Genomic DNA, 21,277 nt, shown 5'->3' on the forward strand with positions numbered 1-21,277 from the left:
GATGATGTCATGGAACCGAAAGTGTAACACCACAGATCCTCTCCCCCCATTGCTCAATTGAGTTGACGGACTGTTCTAGTTTGTTTGGTGATAAAAAGTCCGAGCTTCCGAAATCGAACCATTTCAAATAAACAACTAAATCCAATACCTATGGATCATGAATGGATGGTACCGTACCCGGTATCCACAAATATGCGGAGACCAAAAAAGAAGAAAAAAAGACCCTTCGTGCATCAAATCGTGCATAAATGATTTCGTCATCCAATATCTATTTTGAATCCCATCAAAAAATCCATGAATCATGAAATCATGGATTTCTTGAAAAAACATGGATTAATTCGGGCTAAGTTCCCTTGAGTTCCGAAGTCAAGAAAAACATGGGCTTGGAATCTAGATGCCAAAAAGGAATGCGGATAAGGCCGATAAGATAGAGCCTTGGAGTCTTGGACCGTTGGACTGTTGGAGCAAATGGAGTCGAGGAGTTTGAGTTTGAAGAAAAGACGATAATATTTCAATCATCCTATCATCCAATCACAAACAATCCAGAAAATTCAATTTCTAGTTTCATTTCCGTCTCCCCCATGATGAGAATTCGTAGAGTCCAGCCCAAATCCGAACCATCCAATCAAGCCATTCCAGTCATGTAGATCATGATAATAATAATGATGATGATGATATTGGTCATGTACTAGGGTACTACAGAAAGTAGCTATGATGGATAGATGGTCGGTAGGAAGAAGAAGTCAACAGCCGACTATTAAAAGTGGAGTTGGTATGAGCACAAAACCCAATAAAGTGGAGTGATGGAGGTGGATGTGGCTGAAGTGGTGCGATCGAACATTATCTTCCTTCACACAAACTTCCAGTGAACGAATCATCTCGAATCTCGAACGACCAATCATTTCATTATTCGTAATCGATAATAAAATGCTGATTAATTGACTCCATTTATCTCATTTCGTCTCATTCCACCACATCCCATTTACCATGGAATTTGGATCCTGATGGTTATCAAATGCCCAAACGGGAAGGAGAAGGAGAGTAGTTCAAAGTAGAAACACTCTTAGTCTGAATGAAGTCCCAGTCCTCTTCTTTTTCCTTTCGTAATGGTGGCCGGAATTTCGGGATGTACAACTCTTAAATGCCGAGTAAGAGCATCATTTCGACTGAATGTCTTCTCTTCGGTACAATATTTGCACCGTAACTTTTGCTTTCCTGCATTGTGAATTGTATCTTCATGTCGGGTAAGATCATATGGACGAGAGAAGATGGTGTTGCAGGGTTTATTTGTTGATGGGTTGATCCGTTCGCATTTGTGAGGCCCACTTTGGCTGTTTAACTTTTGCGCCATTGATGTAATTGCACCCCGAGTTTCCCCACCCATGTTGTTGATCAAGGATGTCGAGTTCCGATGCATATCCCTCTTATGTTTTTGAAGTTGGGGAGGTGTCTCGAACCTTAATGTACATCCATGATATGTGCATGTATATGTTCCACTACCTGCTGATGTATCGCTTGGTCTTTGGATTTCTTGATCGGGTGAATAATCACTGCTGCTAGACTCCATTGACCCTAAGGTTGGTGTAAAGTCATTGGTCATGTTCGACATATTTGACATATTTGAAGTATTACTTGCTTGTCTTTGCGTGGATGGAACAAATGGATAATGTTGTGGTATTTGTCGTAGATTGTCTCGTGTAATTATAGGACTCGTCGATTGGAACTGAGACTGCGTTGGGGTGTTTTGCGAGGTTGTAGAAATTGCCGATGAACTTTCTCGTCGAGTTGTAGCCATACTAGCGTAGCTTTGTTGTGATAATGACAGTTCTTCGGACTCGGATGGCTCTGGATCAATTGATGGCTGCTGACGATAACTCGCTTTTGATTGTGCAGGTCGTGGTGGTGGAAACAATGGGTTGTTGGCATCCTCCTCGGTTTCGTTATACACCAAGTTGACATCCTTTGGCGAAATTGTTTTTGGAGTGACTTGTCCTGGATTACTCCTCTCGTATTGGACTTGCATAGCTAAGGCGTCGTCCTTGGCCTTTTGTTGTTCTCGCATGTGCTTTGCAGTGCCAAATCCCATGTTGTGGGCATTATACCCTCCCGGAGTAGGAGCTAATGGTGAGCCTGGTTGAAAAGGTGAACGTTCGCGAGGAGACAAGACTGAGGCTTCTCGCTGAGTACTCAGGTGTCCATTGTTCGCTGCTTGTAACCTTTGCGTGAATATGTCATTACTTAGATTCGAGGTTGTTTGAGTCGAGGCAGGAGTTGTGGAAGGAGCGGAAATCATGGATATGTTGGGGTTGAATAGCTCATCATTATAAGCATCGGTCATTGTGCGATCGAGTTTTGGCATTTGATGTGGAGAAGTTCTGTGAGAAGCTTTGAAATCGGATGAAAGTAAGTATTCGTTCAACCAAGAATCCACACTAGAAGTCATACCGAACTGTTGTCTTTCATCCTCACAGGCCGGTGGCGTCGAGGGTGAGTCATTACTCGCCACTGTAGTTAGCGATGGCCTACTCGACCCTTGACTGTGATAAATCTCTGGTGCCGACATCAGCTCGTTGCCCGTCAATCTTGGTAAGCCGTCATTAAGCATTGTGAAGGGATGATTGCTCTGATTTTGGTATTGGCTTGGATGTGTGTACTGAGACGAGAAGAAATTCTCTTGTAGTGGTGTATGTGCTGGTGTCAAGGTTTTCGATGCTGTTGGATGAAAGTCATGAAAATCATGATATGACTCGCCAGCTACTTGAGGATTCAAAGTGGATGGTGCGTAAGGTGAAGCTGGCGCGGCTGGAGAACCAAATGACGACAGCGAAGACTCTCGATGGTGGTTTTGTCTGGAAGTCGAAGTGGGTGTCAATTGTCCGTTAGACATCAAACTATTCGATTGAACAGGTTGTTGCATGTGAGATGGTAATTGAAAGATTCTATCCGAAGAATATTCGGCAGTTCGTAATGGAGTTTGTTGTTGAAATCGATTCGAGGCAAACGATAATGGTTGTTGGATATCGAATAGAATTTGATCGCCTTCAAAATCGAAAGTATTGTTATTTGAAAGATTATTCGTGGTAAATGCTGAGTGTGGTGTGAGTGTTGAAGACGTCAAAGATTGAGATTGAGATTGTGATTGTAATGGAGTTTGAGGTTGTTGAGATAGTTGTGGTAGTTGATGTGGTAGCGAAGGATTAAATATGGAACCGTGCTGATTATAAGATGGTTGTTGTGGATGATGTGGTAACTGACGTCTCGATGCTGAGTTATGAGCTAACATAGTGATATGGCTTTGAGGATCTGTGAAAGGGTTTTAGTAAGGAGTTTAGACTTTTATTAAGGTGGCGAATGTTTATATATGGAAAACATTTCGACCTCGGTCTTCTGTGACTCGTACTCGGGAAAGTCTTAATCAATATGGAGAAAGGGAAGAATGAGGAGGTAGGTACCTTTTTTTTGTTCCGCGATAGTTAGATACTAGGTAGCAAGCAGGTAGTAGTAGTAGTAGTAGTAGTATCTTTTGGAATGATATAGAATAATCGGATTTTAATTGATGTATAATCAGATCATCAGGTCAGCAGATCAAATGGAATTTTTGATTCTCAGTTCTTCTTTCTTTTTCTTTTCTTTTTCCCTTTCTCTTGTTGACAGTGACAGGTATTGGATATTTATTATCTCTGATGGGGGGAAGTGGTCTGGTTTTTGTATAGTGGTGTGTGTTGGAGATGGAATGGAAAAAAGGGTGATGAATGACACTAGTGAGACCAGACACCAGACTTATAGATATAAAGTATTAAGGATTAACTGGAGATGGATGACTGATATGATATGATATGATATGATATGATGATGGAATTCTATTGAGAGACTAAAAAGTAACCAAGATCAAGAAAAGTGAAGATCTACAAGTTGATGATAGTGTGTATGATAAGTATGATGAGTATGATATGTATGATTGATATATGTATGATATATGTACGAGCGTGTATAATATGGATATCGGTTAAAGGGGAGAGCTATATAGGAAAGAAGGATATCTTTCCGGGCCAAATATTTGAAAATTCATATATGGAGTGACGATTTCCATCGGTCCCTTCCTGACCCTTACGCAAGGATTGACAAATTAAGCATCAGCACAGCATGCACAGTCAAAAGATTTTTCTTTGGGAAGTAGGGTCCTGGGTAGGGTTACAACCGCGTCCGACCAAGGGTTTGGCAAGACGATGGATGTGGAAGATGTGGAAGATGTGGAAGATGTGGAAAGATGCCTTTTTTCTCTTCTTTTCTTTTTTCCCACTCGACTTGTAAGGGTCCATGCAGCCATAATGACGCACAATGAGCAAGGATCATTAGCAGGAAAAGCTCAAAGATTCCCAAAACAAAACAGTGACATCTTGACTGACAACATAAAAACCAATAATATTCATTCCAAAGTCTTAACCGCCAAAAGAGAAAATGATCATGTGCAGCCTATATCTATGTCTACCGGTACATGTACATGCCTGCTTGGGTATTGATTCTTCGACATTTGAAGGAAAATGTATGATATATTTATTATACCTACTGGGTACCTACGCGCTTTGGTAGTAGATAATATTTGATTAATATTCATTAATTCGCTCTACAATGTAATACCCAGATGAGTAACTACCCACACACTAAAAGACCCTTTAGATTTCCAGCGGGATAGTCCTAGCGCATTATGGTTAGCTCGGCTTTCAACGGAAGAAGGCTTCTCATCATGATGCTTTCGTAACAAGCCACAGAAGATTGTACGAGCCACACTGCCCACTAAAATTTTCTCCATTATGCCATTTCCAAGCTTCCTTGCGAGAACGAGAACGAGAACGAGAGAAACCCGGAGAAGCGACGGAATGCTGTCCACACTTCACAGCCATTGCGTCGTCCTTTGTGTAATGGGAAACGCTTGTATAACACAAAATGGATTTGTAAGATTGTTCCAATCTCACCAAGCTTCCCCCAGGGTTACAAATGCATAATACTCTAAAACAAAGAACCACTGACAACAAAGAAACTGCCTACACCGTTCTCGGATACTCCATTTCTCCAAAGCACAGCCACAGGAGGAGTGTATCATTACTCTGTTGATTTATAGATGTATCAATCTTGGAAGTTTATTCCTTCGTATTTACGAGCCCATTTCTTGTAAGCGTTAACTCACTCACGGAGCTAAAGATCCCATTCGTCAAATAAGGTGCTGACTATCGAGATTTGCAAAACGTTTGTCAATCTTCGTCGGGAATACCGTTAATCCTATCCAGATCCTCTTATTCCATTTTCGATGCTCTAAGACAGATAAACGAAAGTCCAATTGTTCAGCCACATTCGTACCCACTCTTTTCCTCCATTCTTGATTTTAGGAGAGTCCCGACCAGCGTGGTACGAGATCCGTACTCGTACTAATGTTACACGAAGAGATGTGCCCCCAAAGAAAAGTCGGTACCCATTGATGACACTAGTGATACCGGCACTCCCATCTCCTCGGGTTTACCTTGTAAATTTCAAGGTTACATTTTCTAAGTGGGGATCCCGTTACTCCTTTGGGATCACCTCTTCCATGACCACGACATGTTGACCCTTGTTCAGTTTCCCTTGCTATGCGGAATGGGATTTTACGATTATCGATAAAATCTCATGCAGATTTCGATGAATGGCAGCTTGTCGATTTCTTTGACCATTGCCAATATCCAATCATCAGCGTGTCAAAAATTACGATAAATGAACTCTTTCCACGAAGAAGCCGCTGCCTAACTGTATAGTAGTCTCTCTCTAAAGCACTTGCTAATGATAATAGTGGCTGAGGGGCCTATTGAAGACCTGATTTTCTCGTTTTGATTCTATCGATAAAACATTTTACAATCTGTCCTTCCTTGATAGCTACCAAGGACCTATAATTGGTCATTTGATTATGACCCACGTGAAAAGTTATCGATCCACCGACCAAAATTAGGTCTATGTAATGGCTTGCAGTAAATAATCTTCCAAGCTAGTCACAATACATTTGTTCACCTTACTCGAGAGGCCCATCGTGTGACTCCTTCCCGCCGCAACTCCGACTACCAAAGAATGCAACTTGTCACTCGAAATTTCCCCGCAAACAGAACACATCTGTCACAATTCGTGAATATGTCAATGCATGCTATCCTAGTGTCTTTACTCAATGCTAGTCAAAAGAGGAATCATCTTGAGTAACCCAGCCCTCACCAAGGAGTCATGCACCACGTCAGCTTTGCTCAACCTAGCTGACTCATATGGCCTTGAAGCTAAATTTTTAAGATGCCATATCAGGAAACGGCCGATCAAGATGTGGTACGGCACTCACGATAACCGAGTGGAGTTGGCTGGGTTGCTTCGAAAATCCACACGGGATATGTGACATGTTGTCGGCTTAAGTCCGCAAATCCTCGGGGAAGAGGCATTAGGGGATTGCTAAGCCGGAGCAAATGGCCTACCGGTGATGGTTTAATGTGCCAAGCTACGATTCGTAACCCAGTATCATTACTAGGCAGAAGAGAAAATGGGTGACTCCTCCTTCGCTATTATCTGTTGTTGAATGCGGCTCAGCAAACTTTGACAAGATACATTCTACTCCAGAAGCAAAATTTTTATAAGCAGGGACTCTTTCACACTACTGCAGGCACCTCGTGCAAACTGAAAAAACAACGTGGGCATCAAACACGACATCCATGAAAAGCTGACCCGAGAATTTTTCACTGGCAGGAGATAGCGAGAGATAGTAAATGGACAAATGAGAGAATGACAGCTTCACTTTCCCCGCAACAATGCCAGTTTCTCACTCGCGTGTTGGAGATCATTAATCAATCTAGAGGAGATCAATGCTGGTCTAGCTTTCAAGCGACCTTTTTTTTATGGGGGAGGTTCAATGCACGTTGCACAGCCACTATGTTTGTTGTCCACTAAGCCCTGAAGAACCCTTGATCTTCGGGGTGAGCGAAAACTTCCGTCTGCAGGGCCCAGAAACATTATATTATGTTCACATTGGGACAATTATGCCCCGATCCGTCTTAGGCAGTAGCGACGCATAATTACGGCTCAGCACAACATTGTGAAATGCAAATAATTTCCTAAGTGAAGGTAACGTGATTGTTTCCAATTATGGATCTGGCCGGGCTCGCCGTGGAAATGGGCTGGCTACACAGCATGAAGAAAATCATTCTCTTGCACGAAAAGAATCTTCGAAAGCACACGCAGTGTACAATGTAACACGCCGCCGGTTTGCAGAGCGAAGATTCCAAATATGAGTGATTCCATGTTATGGGATAAATCCAAAGAATACTTATCTCCTTACGATTAAATCTGGAAGATGTCCATTGGGAAATTGCAATCTCCATTGTCTTGAACTGGAATAAATATCAAGCTCAGTCAATCAAGTACTCATTTCAATTCACACTCCTGTATTCCCTTTCTCAATAGATCACTCCTCCATTTCCCTACTCTGTACATCTTGACCCAAAGGTTCCCAAGCAGCCGGAAGAATCTTGCGGCACCTAAACGCGGAACCGACGAGGAGATTACCGGATTACTACTCCATGCGGATATGCAGAGACAGTGTACACAGTGAGATCGTTTCCCTCATCGCATGGTAGGCATGCATGATGCCAGCCATGGCTGTAAGGCTTGAGTAAGCCACATCGAAATGACATTCTTACGCGAAGGATTCAGATTTAATTTCCAGATAGAGAGCGTTTGTCGGTTCCATCTATTGATACAGTAATGTTCTGGATTCTTCCTCACTACTTCCTGCCACATAAATTCCGCGGTGTTCCCACATTAATTCTTTTCTTTGAGTCTGGACCCCCATTTCTGACAGCATCTCAACGACATAGTTTCTTCCGAAATCTTCCATCGAGCTACAACGACAGGATTTTTCCAACCAAGACATCAAGAATTATCTCCGTTCTATTGATAGAAGAATCGGGATCTCGGTATTGTCGGGGTTGAATTGGTAATCCCAATTCATAAACACCAGCGTTGATCGTAAGTCGACATGCAGGTGTAACTCCATTGAAGCGGAGTCGGATTTATCAGTGCATGAAAGGTTCTCGGCCGTGAAAATTGGAATAGTTCCTCCGAAGAGTTTGAAAATTCTGAGTATTTCCGGCATTTGATGTACATGCATTGAAATTCGTTTGGATGAGTTCCACGTCAATCACCAGAGTGGATAGCGAGTTGCGGGTGTGAGACATAAACTGCTAAATGCGGGCTCGGCGACATAGACATCGTATCTTGCGCTGAACGTTGAGACGTGGAATGCATCGTATCTTAATAATCCAATACGAAAAATTGGCAACTTGGAAAGAACGACACGAGCTCCGATTGCGCTGTCGTCTTCATCTGCCTTGAGATCAATTAGCAGAACCATCTTATGCCCGAGGTATTGTGATGATGAACAATCGCGAGAGCGAAGCCTCTTCAGGTGTAACTCTCGTTGCGTAAGCTACCAATTAATTGTGGTGAAAATGAGTAAAAATATATATGTCATCTAGCATAACAGACCTGAAGCTTCGTCATTTTGTACCAGAGTATACGAAAATGAAATGTATGTGTGGAGTGGCGGATAGGAACGTTGTAACTTGTGAAGAGTATGGAAAGAAATTAAGTCTAGGACTTATATAAAGTAGAAATGATCAGATAAGACAGGTGGTGCCTTGATAAGATAAATTTAACTGCCGCCGCTATTGATCTATATCGCCCGAGCCACACTCCCACATCTGCCAATTTTGACAGTTTCTATGTCGGTACCAAGTAGGAAGGTAATTTGACTTCGACGTATAGTCTGGTGGACAGAGAGATATGTATTCACTGGACTTCACATCTCTACAAGTAAAAGTGATCCAACCTGTAGCTGTATCAATGTGCAAGAGCTCCATGCAATATTTGATTTGGGTGACTGTTGATTGGTAGTGGTTAAACTTCGGATCTCTATTGCTCATAAGGCTGAAGAAGTTCAAAGTACATGGAATTCTAGATACCCAAGAAAGTTCAATACACATTTTATCACAACCTCAACAAAATACCACCAAAAAATGTCTACCAAACCGCTATCACCAATTCGCAAAGCCTGGTACCAATGGAAAGCCCTGCGTCTTCCCTGGCGCAAACGCTTCTTCGTCGGTTCGTACACTTCACTCTCCCCTCCCAGCTCGCCACTCCTCTCCCGCTCTTCATGAAGCTAACCAACGCACTCCAGGTCTCGATCTCCAAAATAATTCCTTCTGGGAGTTCCGCGACGCTATAACCGCAGGTCGTATGCGCAGAATAGTCCAAACACCATCCTCGATTCAATATTCAGATGTAAAAATAAGTCCCCAGTGGCATCAGTGGCTACGGCATACACGCGAAGATCCACCTAGTATAGAAGAATTGGTGGGAGATTTAGCGAGGCAGGAAAGATTAAAGGTACTAGCTAGACAGGCTGATGAGAGATGGAATGCGAAAGCGAGTTTTCTGGATCAGCCAGCGACGAGGCAGCAGGCGTTGCCGGCCACGCAAGTCAGAGATGGAGGGGCGTATACGGGAACGGATCCGAGGGGGGATGGGAAGGGTGTGGCAAATGCTATTGCGAGTGAGGCTGGGAAGGTGGACGAGAGTGTGGTTACTACGGAAAAGCCGGCGAGTGATGAAATACTTTATGATGCGGCGACACAGCCGAGAGAGGAGAAGAAATATAAGGATGATCCATGGAAGAAGGCAAGAGGAGGACCAAGTGAAGAGTGGCAACCTCAGGCCTGGAATCCGAATGATATGCCTGCAGCTCGAAGATAATGTATTAATATTATTAAAGTAATTATGATTCCAAATGTACGAAGTAGAAGGCAAATTCGCCCACCCTGTATCTTAATGTTACTTAACGAGTATCTGTTAAGATATAATTTTGCTCGAAGTGCCACATTTTTGCTACGATTTCCACGAGCCACCGTAGCTAAGTAGGTAACCCGTAAAATTGGCAAACCCCTTTCCTCCGTGTCATGATAGCAAATGGTATCGTTGAGAACTCCAATGGCCAATAAACTCCTTGCTGACGTGAACCCCTTCAGTCCAAACGTGATTAACTCCAATGCGATTTTAATGATCCAACTAAGTACTAGACTCTTCTACCCAGTCCACTAAACTTCTTAATCTTCTTGAGCTTGCATCTAGAAAGAACTTTGCAATTTCCTCCTTCCTCTTGATTGCATCTGCTTTCCGTCTTCCATCCGTCTTGCACTTCTTCTCTCTTGCGCTGATTCCCCTTTCAATCGCGTCATCTAAATCAGGTGTGTGAAGACCTTCACAATCCGTCAAGAATAGGCGGAATAGATTTTCCACCAAGATCGAATATTTGGCATTGTCCTCTATGGATGAAGTCATAGGACAATGCGGAAGATAACAGATCTCGAGGATTCGTTGCGTGAGTGTGTCGTTCTTGAAATCCTCAACATCTTGAGGACGAACTGCAGATTTTGGAAGATATCGCGAGCATAATAATTGTATAAGCGAGACAAGCACCACAGAAGGGAAAGGTGATGTATGCGAGATATTGAGGAGAAGTGAAAACGATGCGATAGGAAGTGCTACGGTGAACTCTGCGAGGAGGTCATAAACATCACGTAGAGGCATGGATTTTTGCGGAATGGTCGCGGAAACGCGTGATAGCTGCGAAGTTTAGTAGAGAATTCTGAAAGACAGGAGGAAATTTCCTACCAGAGTTATGATTCTTTGACGCAAGCGAATAGAGTCCGGGTCTCCAATATTAGAAGAATATGTCAGGCCGCCTTTCTTGCCCTGCTTTGAGGCTGCTTCCTCTTGACCCTCTGATGTATCTGATGCTAGATCTCCCTCTTCCTCTTCATCGAAATCACCGAAGCCCATTTCCTTAATATCTTTGCTGTCTTCCCATTTTCGTTTTTGTGATTCGTCTTTCTTGATGTCTTTGGTTTCATTCCCAAAAATTTCTGGATATGCCTTCATGGATTGCGCGGATCCGTCCGCAAAGGCTGCCTTTACGATCCGTCTAACAGCGGTCCCATTACGATTTTGACCAGAGACGCCTAGATATTGTACCAGTAACGAACCTTGAAGCATCTCATTCCCTTGGCTCTGATTTACTTGAGCGTTGAATGCCGCTTCATCCATAGTCTCTCGCTCGTGCCAGTCCGCATCCAGTACGTCTAATAGATACTCCAAAAGAACCTTCCAATACCTCCACCTCTTGGGATACCTAACGCTGCAATTAAATGACCAGCCCACTATTTGCCAGAAGTCCTTGGCGCATCTCCACAGTCCATTTTGAGATACAATCCCTTTTATATTATCGTCGTCATCACTGTTAGAATCACTCTCTCCATCGCCATAGACTCGACGGGTGTGTCTGCCAGATTCAAAGGAAAATGCTTTTTGGAGATTGGCATTCTTAGGACCAATTTCAGTAAGGGTATTTCGTAGAAGAGTAATGGATCTGGAGGCTACTTCAACATGATCATGCTGGGCTCGAGTTGTAGTGATAGGATGTACTAGCAATGTGCTGGCTATTTGTAGAAACTTGGGGATCGGTATACAGGGAGCTTTCGAGGTTGTAGTTGAATGTGAAATGCCAGAGGTAAGGACATCGGAAAGTAAGATGAGGGCGTGGTTATCTATTTAAAATGTAAGTAGTCGCTCAACAACCAATGTAGTCAAAATATGAATTCATACACATCCGCTCATCAAAGTATATTTTGACATGGTCCTCAATTTCTCTAGAGATTTTGTTTGCTTGGCAATATTGCGGATTCTCTAAAGAATTCCCACGTTCATCTGTGCTGTCTGCCATAGAGGATGGAGACGGCGACGATGGAAAATCCAAAGCCGTGTGAAATGAGGATGGGGAGCTCAACATTCTGGCGTTGTGGGTGGGTAGGGGTGTCGCGGTGCTGTAATTTCGACGTGGATTTCGCGTTTGTGGCCTGTACAACCCCGCTTCTTAAGTGGTTTTTACCGATTTTTGGCGGGTTTTGCTCCCTATATCAACCGAAGGCTGACAATCTAAAACATCAATGTATTGAATGAATCCAGTTGTTACACATTTTTCTTTCACGGAAAGGGTTTAACTATCTACTATGATGCTGATTTTGAAACCTCTGAAGATTGAGGAAAGAATCAACAACAAAGTAGGCCAGAATACTTTCCACAGTTTAAACTGGAATATTTGGTGATTGTATTGTTGTTGCTGCTATGGAAGGATATCTGCATTGGGGGTTGTTTGTGAAAATTTGTAAAGTTATAGATTTGCAAAATTCAGAAGAAGTATACATATCTCGAGTGGACGATATTACCTGGTACCAGTTCGATTACATGATTGTGCTGAAGTCATTGTCGTTACAGCCTGAGTGAATTGGAGGGCAGCACAGTTACCGTATTAGATCCTCCTTGTGTTTGTATTACATTCATTTCTCTAGTTTCATGGTACAGGTTGAGGCATCAGCCCCTGCGGCTGAATGTGCTGAATACTAGAGCTTCTTGATCATTCATCAAAAAAATCATTGCTATCATCAGACCCAGATGACTATATCTCAAGAGTCTCTGTTCTTCAGAACATGCAAATTGCAATGAAGTGAGATGAGATGAGAGTGGATGTTGTTTGTTGAATGTGCTTGCTAAGAACATTCTTGAATTTGAATCCCAACTAAGAGATAGATGAGCTCTTATTTCTTCTAGAATCACAGGCCAAGTTGTCGATTCTGACGGTGAACATCCATTGTTGAAATTACCGACTCTGCTTTTGCTATATTTACTTTATATATTATGCAAAATCCTCTGGAGTAGATTCTACCTTTATGTGGACACCCACTCAAAAAAAAAACGCCGAATTCTATGAGCCCATATTATTTGCTACATTAAAAGCTCAGCAGAATAAGTTTCTTCCTAATTGAAGTCGACGTCTACCAATTTAGGCTGTAAACCTCAATCTCTCTGCTATGACCCAAACCACGAGAGACTTGACACGATTATGGGAACAACATAGTACTTGAATCTCATCATGGTACAATCCACGAGCAATGCTCGTGTGAGACCTCCTTGGTTGGAAGTCATTGATCGGGTCGAAGCTGAACAATTGGAGAATGATAGTATTTATGAAGCTAGGTTGCATCATCTCAACAACGACACAGCGGCTGCCGTTGAAAAGAGCCTTACCTTTCTAGGTTCGGAACACTCTTTCACAATCCTAAAATCAAACATTCGAAGGATTCTCTGTCCAGGACTCGAGGCAGACACCACGAGAGCCGATTCACATGCACATCTTTCTATTTTACAAGAGAGAACATACGTCAATTGGGTATATACGTAATGAGGTTGCGTTTGTATTACATTCGTAATTATCATCTTCATAGCCTTGAATCTCTTCTTAGGTGTATACTTTACGATTAAAAAAGATTACATTTATAATTTGAGTGCTTTTGCTCTACCTAGTCATGTCACTGGCCTTGGAACTTTGATCGGTGGAGCACTTATTGGACATCATTACCAGCATCGTAAGTACTGGTGTGAAGAGATGCCACGATCACATCAAGTCTAGGGTACTCGTCAGAGTAAATAATCTACAACGAAATCATTAGGAACTTTGAAATGAGATAGGTAATTGGCATCATGATGCATGGTAAGATTTCTTAGATTTTGGTCACGAGAACATTATATTGTCAATACTATCATCCCGCGCTACATGTTTCGAAGAGGAGAGCTCTGTTCGAGAGTGTTCAAATCCTGCGTTTTGACCGCAGAGGTATCAATAAATCGAGAGAAGACTAGAGTGAAGCGACTGCATGGATTTTGCCTGTGACGATCCGATTAAACTCACTCTTCATGTTTAGAAAACCATGGTGCAAAGTTTCTTGCACTGGAGCATAAAATACGTACATCGAGTATTTGGTGTTGGTCATTTATTTTCAAACTTTAGTTCTAGCATTGAAGCCCTAAAATTGGTAGTGAAAGGGGTTCAATGGATAACCGAGTTTTGCGGTTGTTTCTCCTATCATACGATACCTCCAATAATCTTCAGATTTGCAAATCTCTCAATGTTAAATGGTCTGCCTTTTCTGAAGGTAGTTTGATATGCATGCGCGCCATTGAAATACCCGATGCATCTCAAATGTGACAAAGTTTTGGTTTAATCCACACCTGACTCTTCTTCGTCTTCATCATCATCGTCATCGTCCTCGTCCTCATCGTCGGATACGTTCTCACCAAGGGCCTTTAAACGTTCCTTATACTTTGTCACCTTCTCCTCCATGTCGCCGAAAACCATCAGTAGATCATCAAGTTCGCTTTGAGCAGCCTGTCTTGCGGTCTCTTTGTCCTGCAGATTTGCTTCCACTTTGGCAATCTTGTCTCGAGTAGTACTGGCTTGTTCCTCCATTGCCTTCAATGTCTCCTCTGCTTTAGCAGCGTCGTTTTGAGCGGTGCTGACTTGCTCCTCCATTGCCTTAATTTTCTCTTCTGCACGCTGCAAGCGTGCCTCTTGTTCGGCCTTGTTTGCTGCGTATTCATCATGCGCAGTTTGCAGATCTTGAACGTGATCGTTGTTCGCCTGTACCATATTAGTGAACCGTTAACCATTAGGATAGACGAAAAGCATACCTTTGTAAGATCAGATTCTAATCGTTCAATCTTACTCTGAAGATCAGCTATTTCCGCGTCCGCCCTTCGCCGCACACGTTCAGAGTTAGCCTCAGCTGTCTTTTGAACATGTTCCAGCTGTCTCTGATAATCTTGGACTACCCGCTCATTCTCAGCCCGTAAATTCTCAGTCTTAGCTTCCGCAGCCTTTTGAGCTTGTTCTAGTTGTTTCTGATGATCTTGTTTTATCCGATCGCTTTCTGTTCGAATACGGGCAATGTCAGCTTCCGCTGCCTTTTTGACTTCTTTTATCTGCCGTTGATGATCTTGATTCGTTCGGTCATGCTCTACACGCAATTTCCTTCTGCTCGTTAGCCCTTGAAGTTTACCTGGCGCGAATTATACATACCTTAAATCTTCTTCATGGTGTCGCTGGAGAGCCTCGTTGACATTCTTAATTCTCGAATGTTCCACTAATGCGGTCTCCTTAGTCCTTCGATGATCGGCCTGCTCCTGTCCTAACTGTCCTCCCAGAACCACCAATTCTTCCTCCGCCTCTAACAAAGCCTTGGACTTCTCGTCTAGCTCAGACCTCAAATTGTCTACCATCTCTCGAGAAATACCCTTTTGAACACCATTCGCAATGATTGCAATTTCAAACCCAGGGTCTCGGTCGATTGCACGTAATAAACGACTGAAATTGTCTTTCATGAAATCCACGAATGATTTGTCAAAAAATACATCAGGTAAGCTTCCTGGTGCTGCAGAGCTGAGCTTTTGGGGAAGAACTTCAAAGTCTCGCAGTAACGGGTGAGCTCTGAGTTTTGTAAGTCGATCTGTGTATTGTTCTCTTCCTAATTTTGAGCCAAGAATCGGATGGATGGTTGCCCGGGGTACTGGGGAATCTTTGGTTGAGAACTCATAGACAATTCCAAGCAGAGCAGCACAGAGTCCTTGAACCATCACGCCGTCGCCGCCTGTATGCAGAGTAGCTTGAATCAGACTTTGAATGTTGCTACCTTCGCCCAGGAAGTCATTCACAGCATCTGGATCTTCGAAAAGCCACCCACAAAGAAGCATGAGATACGCAACCAGGACGCGCTCATCCACAGCTTTGTGAACGCCAAGAATTAGATTGGCAGTGATAGATTGTATACAAGTTATTACTTCCTCTCCATTTTCAGCATCACCCTCAGCAACGCCCATCGCCATACTCTTCGCCTCAGCGTCTTCGAATATCAAGTGGAACAGAAGAACCGATGCAAACCAGTAACGGTATGGATCGCTCGATATATGACTGCCTAGAGGTTGAAGAAGTGTCGTTAATACATTTGCTGTCTCGTCGGCCCCAGAAACATGACCATCTATTGCTCGGCGGAGGAAATGTTTGCGGATGGCTGGGTGATTGTAAAAATAAGCCTTGATACATTCACAAGCAGCAGCACGCGAATCAAAAGCTGATAATGTAGGTACGCTTAATGTCAAATCAAGTAAGCCATCAATGACGTAAACCATTGGAATGGCGTTGTGTTGTGTTTGCCCATTGCTATCAGCTAGAGGCTCATCAAGCACCGAGGTAACTTGTTGTTGAGCAAAGTTCTCTTGAAGAGCTGCGTTACCTCGAATCATATCCGCACAGGTTGAGAGAGCCTATACGTTGAATCAATATACAAGCATTTTTTTGTGGACATGGATTGCATACCTCAGCTTTTATTTGAACTTCTGTGGATCGACTGAATGCTAATTGCAACACTTGATTGAGAATACCGTGCTGCGCAAAAGACACCTGATTTGCTTGAGTTCCCACCCCTCCAGTAATTAGAAACAATCGTAAAACTGCAAGTAGAGCATATATGTTTCTATTCCGTTGAACTTTAGCCCATTCAGCCACCTCCTCAGCTTCATTTTCGGCACCCAATGCATCGTTCAATAATTTTGATAATTTAGCAACGCAACCTGTCTCTCGGAAGAAAGACTGATTAGAAACGTTAAGCCTTAAAAGATTTGCGAGAAGGATCAGGCAGTCTTCTACTATTCTATCACCATCCTGAAGGGAGCCCTCGAGCTTTATTATGTTGAATATGCGATCGAAAGCATTTTCAAAAGCGACTAGTTTCTGCAATTCTGAGGAACTTGGCGTCAAATAGGTCAACAAGGAGAGTCCTTCATTTCTTATTGCCTCCCTCCGATCATCTAATACCGCCACTAATCTGGATATACCCAAAGGAGCCGTAAATATACATTCTTCAGTCCTCTCGGCCCGGGATGATAAAATTAGCGACAGGAGTTGTAGTGAGTATAGACGCGAATAGAAATCATTGGTATCCAGAAAATCCAACAGTAATGTTATATTATCTTGCCGTGTGGTAAATTCATCAGCTATGAAATATGCAAGCTCCTCCGATGCTTCAGCGCTGTTTTGGTTCGGGTTAAAGAGGAATAGAAGGGTCTCAAGGACCACTTTGATGGAATCAACATCTTCCCCATCTTTGCGCAAACTTGTAATTAGTCCTCGTAGGGCCTCAGAGGCCACAGAAGCAGGATAATCTTTTGCAAAACTGCGAAGGCCTAAACATGCTGCTCGCCGATCTTCTAGAAGGGTAGAGGAAGTAAGTCGAGAAGCGTAGACCTAGTCAATTTTGTGTTAGTTTCGGTAGTGCAATACGTGAGTAAAACACCAGGGGGCTCTGAGTAGATAGTGGAAATGTAAATGTAAATGCAGATATAAATGTGACCATACTTACGGAAATCGTCTCCCCAACTTTCGACATTTCCCAAAATAGGATATGAAAGGTGTTCTTGGTCGTACCCAAGTTCCCCCCTTCTTCGTTATGATTTTCTGACTTCTATTTGTACATTGAATATGGATAAATGGTTTGCAAGTTTGAAAGGCAGTGGCATAATGTCACCTTTTTTGCATATTGAATCCGCCACAAGGAGTATGTGTGTTCGAAATTTGGAGTTTGCTGGATTAAATCTCATTTGGGAGCTTCTCCAGACATACATGCAAATGTAGACTAGCGCAATTGAGCCTCTAGCGTCGGTAAACCGAAAAACATTCCGTCCCTAGTTTGCCTAGAGCCTGTCCACTGGTGGTCCCAACCGAAGTCCGAAGCTAACATACAATGAATTGCAGCTGCAGCATCTTTTCAATGTTCTATTTCTATTTCTTTCAACTTCACATATACAGTTGTGCCACGGTTCTCTGAATATATCATTTTGCGCATCGCCGTGATATTCAAAACTTTCATACTTTTGAAGGCGCATCCGCCTAAGAAAAGTCTCGCGATTTATTCTTCGCGACATTTCGATAATCTGATAAGTAGATTGGACTAGCGCAAGGCAATCTCGAACCTATACCAGCTCTGTACCTATTTTGAAGACTTTTCTCTTATTTTATCACTTATCACCTTCAAATAAATCGTAGATCATCCTTTCGCAATGGGTGTTCCAGCACTGTTTAGATGGCTGGTAAGTTTTGATTCTCACACTTCATCGTTTCTTGATTTGCTAATAATATTGTTTGATTTCTAGACAAAGCAATATCCCAAGATTGTATCGCCTGTCATTGAAGAGCAACCACGCGAAATTGATGGACAAATCATCCCTATCGATATCAGGGGACCAAATCCTAACGGAGAGGAATGCGACAACCTTTATTTGGACATGAACGGAATCGTCCACCCTTGTAGTATGTTCATTTCCATACACCAGATCGTCGACAAGACCAATTTTGCCATTCTGACTTATGCTAATACTTAATCTTCAGGTCATCCGGAGGATCGCCCCCCACCCAAGGATGAGGAGGAAATGATGTTGGAAATCTTCAAGTACACGGATCGAGTAGTTAACATGGTGCGACCCAGGAAACTCTTGATGATTGCTATTGACGGAGTAGCGCCACGTGCCAAGATGAATCAACAACGCTCTCGCCGATTTCGTTCAGCGCAAGAGGCGAAAGAGAAGGCTGAAGATAAGGCAGAGTTGCTCAAGATGTTGAAGTCCCAAGGTAGCCATATTGAAGATGCGGAAATCAAGAAGGCTTGGGATTCCAACGAAATTACACCGGGAACTCCATTCATGGACATTTTGGCCCTTAGTCTCAGATATTGGATTGCATACAAACTCAACACTGACCCCGCTTGGGCAAAGATGAAAGTCATCATCTCAGATTCTACCGTCCCAGGAGAGGGTGAACACAAAATCATGGAATTTGTTCGATCCCAAAGATCTTCTCCTGATCATGATCCTAATACCCGTCATGTCATGTATGGATTAGATGCCGACTTGATCATGTTGGGTCTTGCAACACATGAACCTCATTTTCGTATATTGAGAGAAGATGTTTTCTTCAATGATGGAAAACCAAGGACCTGTAAATTGTGCGGCCAACATGGGCATGAAGCCCGAGAATGCAAAGGCATGTACAAAATAAAGGATGGTGAGTTTGATGAAAAGGCTAGCGCCCCTACTCTCAAACCATTTATTTGGCTCCATGTCTCAGTTCTTCGAGAATACCTAGCTGCAGAGATGTATGTTCCTAGCCAACCTTTCAGATTCGATCTTGAAAGAGCTCTAGACGACTGGGTTTTTATGTGTTTCTTTGTCGGCAATGATTTCTTACCTCATCTTCCCAGTCTCGAAATTCGAGAGGACGGTATCAATACTCTGATTGCCATCTGGCGTGATAACATTCCGTACATGGGTGGTTATCTGACTAAAGATGGCCATGTAGACCTCGAAAGGGCTCAATTCATCCTCGATGGATTGGCTAAGCAAGAGGATGCCATCTTCAGGAAAAGAAGAAGGAATGAAGAGAACTTCCAAAAGAAGCGCAAGCTCAACAATGAGCGAAATGCTCGTGGTCGTGGAAATAACGGTGGTCCACAGGATTCGCCATCCAACGGTAGACAGCCTCCTGGTGGAGCTGCTCCGACCGGCTTGCCACTGTTCACTCCAGGCACGGCCAACAAGGAAGCCAAGGCTATGACCCATGATATGGTGATGAACCGAGGTGCAGCTTACAAGGCTAGTATCGCTAACAAAAGCGCGGCTGCAGCCCTGAAGGAAATGATGAATGGCAAGTCAGCTGATAATAACGGTGAGCCTAAAGCCGATGATCCGTCGGCGGAATCACCAGCGACGGCACTGGGAAAACGCAAAGCAGAGCTCATTGAGGATGATGACAGTAGCACGCCAGGACGCAACACACCCACTCCTGGGACACCGGGAACCCCAACAACACCAGGAGACGACCTTCCTCCTGACACCGTCAGGCTATGGGAAGATGGATACGCTGATAGATATTATGAGCAGAAGTTCAACAGAGATCCTAAGGACATCGAGTTTCGTCATGAGGTTGGCAGAGCCTATGTTGAAGGACTGGCCTGGGTTTTGCTATACTACTTCCAAGGATGTCCATCTTGGGATTGGTATTACCCTTATCATTATGCTCCTTTTGCCGCAGATTTTGCCAATCTTAAGGATATGAAAATCGATTTCCAGAAAGGAAGGATTTTCAGACCGTTTGAACAACTTATGGGAGTCCTTCCAGCCGCTTCAAGACAAGCTATTCCGGAGCAATTTCATCATCTAATGACCAATGAAGATAGCGAGATCATCGATTTCTATCCCGAAGACTTTGTAGTTGACTTGAACGGTAAGAAATTCGCTTGGCAAGGCGTTGCTCTATTACCATTTATTGATTCGGAGCGATTGCTCGATGCAATGGCTAAGGTGTATCCCACGTTACCTGCGGAAGTTTCAGCTCGCAACGGCCTTGGAAAAGATGTTCTCCTGGTCTCAGAAGCTCATCATGATCTTTATGATGAAATCACCAGCAAATTCTACTCAAAGAAACAGGATGCACCCTATATGAAATTGAACCCCAAGGTCAGTGAAGGGTTAACAGGACGGATCGAGAAGAACGAGGACTACCTTCCATACAGCTCTTTGGCGTTCCCATTGGACAGTGATGCAATGCCAAGCCTCGATGAAGATCGATCAATACGGTAATTATACTTCAACTCTTCAATAGTACCTCGCTTACAATTTATCTAGTGTACATTATGAGATGCCCAAGTCTAACCATAATCACAAGTCTATGTTATTAGTAGGAGTGGATTTCGGCAAACCAGCACTCAATCAGAGCGACATCGAAATGACAAAAAGCAGGGCATCCAGATCAGGTCGAAATCACGGTGGAGTGCCGTTACAAGGTGATGGAAGAGGTCGCAACCAATTCAACTATGGTTCTGGTAACAACAATCGCGGCAATGGCAATCGTTACAATGGTCCAGGAACGACAGCACCTAGATATAACAACCAATCTTATGGTTCTCAAAACAATTATAATAACTACAGTCAACCGCCTCCTCCACCAGGTTGGCAGCCACCTCCACCCGGAGCTGGAGGGTTTGCTCGTGGACCTCCACCACCACCACCAGGCTCATATGGTGCATATCCACCACCACCTCCCCCCGGATACGGAGGTTATAACAATTACAACAATTATGGTGGAAGACGTTAAATCAGGTTACTTCAATAATTTTCGCTGATCTACCATTAAAAGATGTTTTTTTTCTATGTACAATACGATGATATTGATCCAGAGGCCAAACTTGCTACATCGAAATCAAGAGAGCTCAAAAGGACCAACAGG

General features: G+C 43.2%; 6 protein-coding genes across 6 annotated transcripts; 2 read left to right on the forward strand and 4 right to left on the reverse strand.

Annotated features, from left to right (window-relative positions):
• Positions 1–1,063: 1,063 nt before the first annotated feature.
• EAE97_009818 (uncharacterized protein) lies at positions 1,064–3,283 on the reverse strand (the record flags this gene model as incomplete). The annotated part of the gene is made up of 1 exon (XM_038880333.1): positions 1,064–3,283. The coding sequence occupies one exon, from the start codon at positions 3,281–3,283 to the stop codon at positions 1,064–1,066; it is 2,220 nt and encodes a 739-aa protein (XP_038728700.1).
• A 4,911-nt stretch (positions 3,284–8,194) lies between these two features.
• EAE97_009819 (uncharacterized protein) lies at positions 8,195–8,556 on the reverse strand (the record flags this gene model as incomplete). The annotated part of the gene is made up of 2 exons (XM_038880334.1): positions 8,195–8,383; positions 8,542–8,556. 2 exons carry the CDS (start codon positions 8,554–8,556, stop codon positions 8,195–8,197), a joined length of 204 nt encoding a protein of 67 aa, XP_038728701.1.
• Positions 8,557–9,071: 515 nt separating this feature from the next.
• Positions 9,072–9,810, forward strand: EAE97_009820 (uncharacterized protein; the record flags this gene model as incomplete). The annotated part of the gene is made up of 2 exons (XM_038880335.1): positions 9,072–9,159; positions 9,236–9,810. 2 exons carry the CDS (start codon positions 9,072–9,074, stop codon positions 9,808–9,810), a joined length of 663 nt encoding a protein of 220 aa, XP_038728702.1.
• A 312-nt stretch (positions 9,811–10,122) lies between these two features.
• Positions 10,123–11,902, reverse strand: EAE97_009821 (uncharacterized protein; the record flags this gene model as incomplete). The annotated part of the gene is made up of 3 exons (XM_038880336.1): positions 10,123–10,680; positions 10,729–11,660; positions 11,719–11,902. The coding sequence occupies 3 exons, from the start codon at positions 11,900–11,902 to the stop codon at positions 10,123–10,125; spliced, it is 1,674 nt and encodes a 557-aa protein (XP_038728703.1).
• A 2,265-nt stretch (positions 11,903–14,167) lies between these two features.
• Positions 14,168–17,387, reverse strand: EAE97_009822 (uncharacterized protein; the record flags this gene model as incomplete). Its single annotated transcript, XM_038880337.1, has 5 exons — positions 14,168–14,587; positions 14,638–14,977; positions 15,026–16,266; positions 16,319–17,245; positions 17,361–17,387. The coding sequence occupies 5 exons, from the start codon at positions 17,385–17,387 to the stop codon at positions 14,168–14,170; spliced, it is 2,955 nt and encodes a 984-aa protein (XP_038728704.1).
• Positions 17,388–18,057: 670 nt separating this feature from the next.
• On the forward strand, positions 18,058–21,145 carry EAE97_009823 (uncharacterized protein; the record flags this gene model as incomplete). Its single annotated transcript, XM_038880338.1, has 4 exons — positions 18,058–18,087; positions 18,151–18,307; positions 18,386–20,627; positions 20,677–21,145. 4 exons carry the CDS (start codon positions 18,058–18,060, stop codon positions 21,143–21,145), a joined length of 2,898 nt encoding a protein of 965 aa, XP_038728705.1.
• Between the last annotated feature and the right edge of the window lie 132 nt (positions 21,146–21,277).

The sequence above is a fragment of the Botrytis byssoidea genome (assembly GCF_014898295.1).
Source record: "Botrytis byssoidea strain MUCL 94 chromosome Unknown BBYS_024, whole genome shotgun sequence".
NCBI lineage: Eukaryota > Fungi > Ascomycota > Leotiomycetes > Helotiales > Sclerotiniaceae > Botrytis > Botrytis byssoidea.